This window comes from Lissotriton vulgaris, chromosome 1_2 (genome assembly GCF_964263255.1).
Source record: "Lissotriton vulgaris chromosome 1_2, aLisVul1.2, whole genome shotgun sequence".
NCBI lineage: Eukaryota > Metazoa > Chordata > Amphibia > Caudata > Salamandridae > Lissotriton > Lissotriton vulgaris.
This window is the reverse complement of record NC_141686.1, coordinates 333,868,985-333,872,089: the sequence shown is the minus strand read 5'-3', so window position 1 is coordinate 333,872,089 and position 3,105 is coordinate 333,868,985. Positions and strand designations below refer to the sequence as shown.

Here is a 3,105-nt window from a genome sequence, read left to right as displayed (position 1 = left end):
CTGAGAGGAGCATTCACAGTAGCTGCCTGCACCCTGAGGTGAGATGAATCAATGGATTTCCACCAGCACCATCCTTTGAGTGTTGGTCTGTACTTTTCTAGGACCAACATGAGGCAGGTGTTTATATGGATCATTTCCTCACTGAGCACCTCTCCTTGCTACCACCTTTCTATGTGAGCAGCTACTACCTGTGGACTCTACCTCCCTCTTCCCAGTGGGAATATCCAATATGAAGGATGCAAAAGAAAGCCTCAAGATCCTCCCCTATAAAGATTAAAGAAGCGAATGTCCAAACAGAACTTGAGTACACTCAACCCTCTAATTATAAGTCACAAAAAATACAGTACAAAGGGAACTTTTAATTGGAAATTATTTACTTTCTAAAAAAGTAACATGGTGGAATGAATACAACACAATCAACAATCTCCAATGCAGCTTAGCACCGCCAAACAGCATGAATAGATTTCCCATCTTGCCATTTTTCCTGGCCTCCTCCATCTCTAACATGGACCAATGAAATACAGTATTTCCCATTCAGCTGCTAACAAGGGTGCAGAACATTCTTGATGTGAGTGGTGAGAGCAGAAGAACCTCTGGCTATAATCCAAGGAGTAAACGAAATAAAAAATGTAAATGTAAATCCGTATATGTAAAGCATGAACTACTCACCCTTACGGGTCTCAAGGCGCTGGGGGCTGTCGTGGAAATTAAGTGAGCTATTCCCCTGAGTCACATGGTGTTGAGTTGAGCTGCCGCTGGAGCCGGGGATCAAACCGTGAACCCTGTGCTACGATGTCAGCTGCCCTGGCCACTGCATCACACCTCTCTCAACCAACAGAGAGCAAGAGTTAGGGGGAAGGAGAAACATTAACTTCACCCAAGTGCCACCTCTCCCACATTAATCCAGTCCCTAGTCACTGAACTCAGTTGTTCACTTCCCCTTTCTATGTTCTATTATGTTATGCAGATTTGTACAGTGCAGTATCACCCGGGAGTGTATCCCGGCACTGAGCAGGAGTGAATCTAGTCGCGACTAGGTCCTACGGGGAGTACTCAAAAAGCCAGGTCTTCAGCTTCTTGCGGAAATCAAGAAGTGAGGAGGAGGCTCTTATGTGTGGTGGCAGGTCGGGCTACACTTTAGGACCCTTGGACTCCTTCTGACCCCAAATCATTTAAGGCCTTGAAAAGAGTTTAAGAGACCCATTGAATTCTCAGGTGGTGCCTCAACACCTTAACTCACTCTACTCTGCTCTCCTCCTCCACCACAGCTCAATCAATCAATCAATCAATCAATTATTTGTAAAGCTCACTACTCATCTGTGAGGGTCTCAAGGTGCTGGGGGGGGGGGGGGTGCTACTACTGCTTGAAAAGCCAGGTCTTGAAAAGTCTCCTGAAGGTTAGCAGGTCTTCGGTCTGCCACAGGTGGATCGGAAGGGTGTTCCAGGTCTTGGCGGAGAGGTAGAACTGCCGCCGGAGGTTGCTCTTTGGATGCGGGGGATGGTGGCGAGGGCGAGGTCGGCGGAGCAAAGCTGGAGGTACGGGGTGTAGAAGGTGAGTCATCTGTTGAGGTATGTGGGTCCGGTACTGTGGAGTGCCTTGTGAGCATGGGTGAGGAGCTTCTTCCAGTCATCTGAAAGTGAGAGAGACAGTGAGTCTGGGAGACAGACTCAGGTGGAGCCACAACACCTCCCCTCACTCTACTTGGTTGTCCACCTCTCTCACCACTGCCTTGGCCTTTGCCTGGAGTGTAAAATACAATACAAAAAACAGGAAAAAGAGAAAAAACAGTAACCAAATAACAAAAGATAGAGACAATTCAATTTAAAGACAACACACAATGCATAATGACGCTGGTGAAAGGCAAGATTGTAAGTATTTATCAACTAAATGCTGCCATTCTCTTTAAACCCACTAACTATGCCTTCCTTTATATTTACAGGGTGGCATGATGGAGGAGAACCAGACCATGGTGAGAGAGTTTACCCTTGTGGGCTTCTCACACTTTCCATATCTGAAGATTCCCTTGTTTTTTTCTTTCTCCATTATTTATGCTGCCACCTTGTTGGGGAATCTTCTCATCATCATCATAATCATCACTGATTCTCACCTCCAGACACCAATGTATTTTTTTCTAAGCAACATCTCGCTTCTGGACATCCTGTGCCCTTCGGTGATAGTTCCTAAGATGCTGTCAGACCTCGTCTCAAGGACAAGGGTGATTTCCTATCATGGCTGCATGGCCCAGCTCTTCTTCTATATCCTCCTAACCACTGTGCAATGCTTCCTTTTGTCAGTGATGGCCTTTGACCGCTATGTTGCCATTTGCCAGCCCTTGCACTACCACGCCATCATGAGCTTGGAGGTCTGTGTGCGCCTGGCAGTTGGCCCATGGATTAGTGGTGGCCTTTATTCCTTGATTTACTCTGTGGCAACCAGTCGGCTGACCTTCTGCAGATCCAACGTGATCAATCATTTTTTTTGTGACATTTTACAATTCTTGCAGATGTCCTGCTCGGACACAAGTGTGAACATGATCACTATCTTCCTCGGTGTAGTCCTTGTGGGCATTGGGAACTTTGCTGTTGTTCTCGGCTCCTACGCCCGCATCATCTCCACTATCCTGAAGATTGTGTCCAGGGAGGGCAGGCAGAAGACCTTCTCCACCTGTAGCTCCCACCTCATGGTGGTGTCTCTCTACTATGGCACTCTCATCTCCATGTACTTCAGGACCCTGGCCAGCCTTTCACGGCCCAATGTCTGGATGCCTGCTCTCATCTATACAATTGGCACACCAATCCTTAACCCAATGATTTATAGTTTGAGGAACAAAGAGATAATAGGGGCTTTAAGGCAAAAAGTAGGACATATGAATTGTTTCTGAATTTAGTGATGTCTCAGTTTCAGCTCCTTGTTTGCATTGCTGAAACACTTAAACATTATGTTGGACATGCACAGCGCTCCTAAATGACTAATCTCTTTTACTGGCAGCAAAATAAGTGAAAGGATATTTGTGAGAAATGGTGGTATTAACTGACAGGAGTTAAAAGGCAGTGCAATTAATTATCACTGTCCTTGTCAGTGTGAACCGCAAAAGTCACCAAGGC

The 3,105-nt window shown here is 46.2% G+C and overlaps 1 protein-coding gene across 1 annotated transcript; it reads left to right on the top strand.

Moving 5' to 3' along the window:
* Positions 1–1,946: 1,946 nt before the first annotated feature.
* LOC147736681 (olfactory receptor 7A40-like) lies at positions 1,947–2,882 on the top strand. The gene has a single exon (XM_086952663.1). It carries the CDS (start codon positions 1,947–1,949, stop codon positions 2,880–2,882), a length of 936 nt encoding a protein of 311 aa, XP_086808789.1.
* Positions 2,883–3,105: the final 223 nt, after the last annotated feature.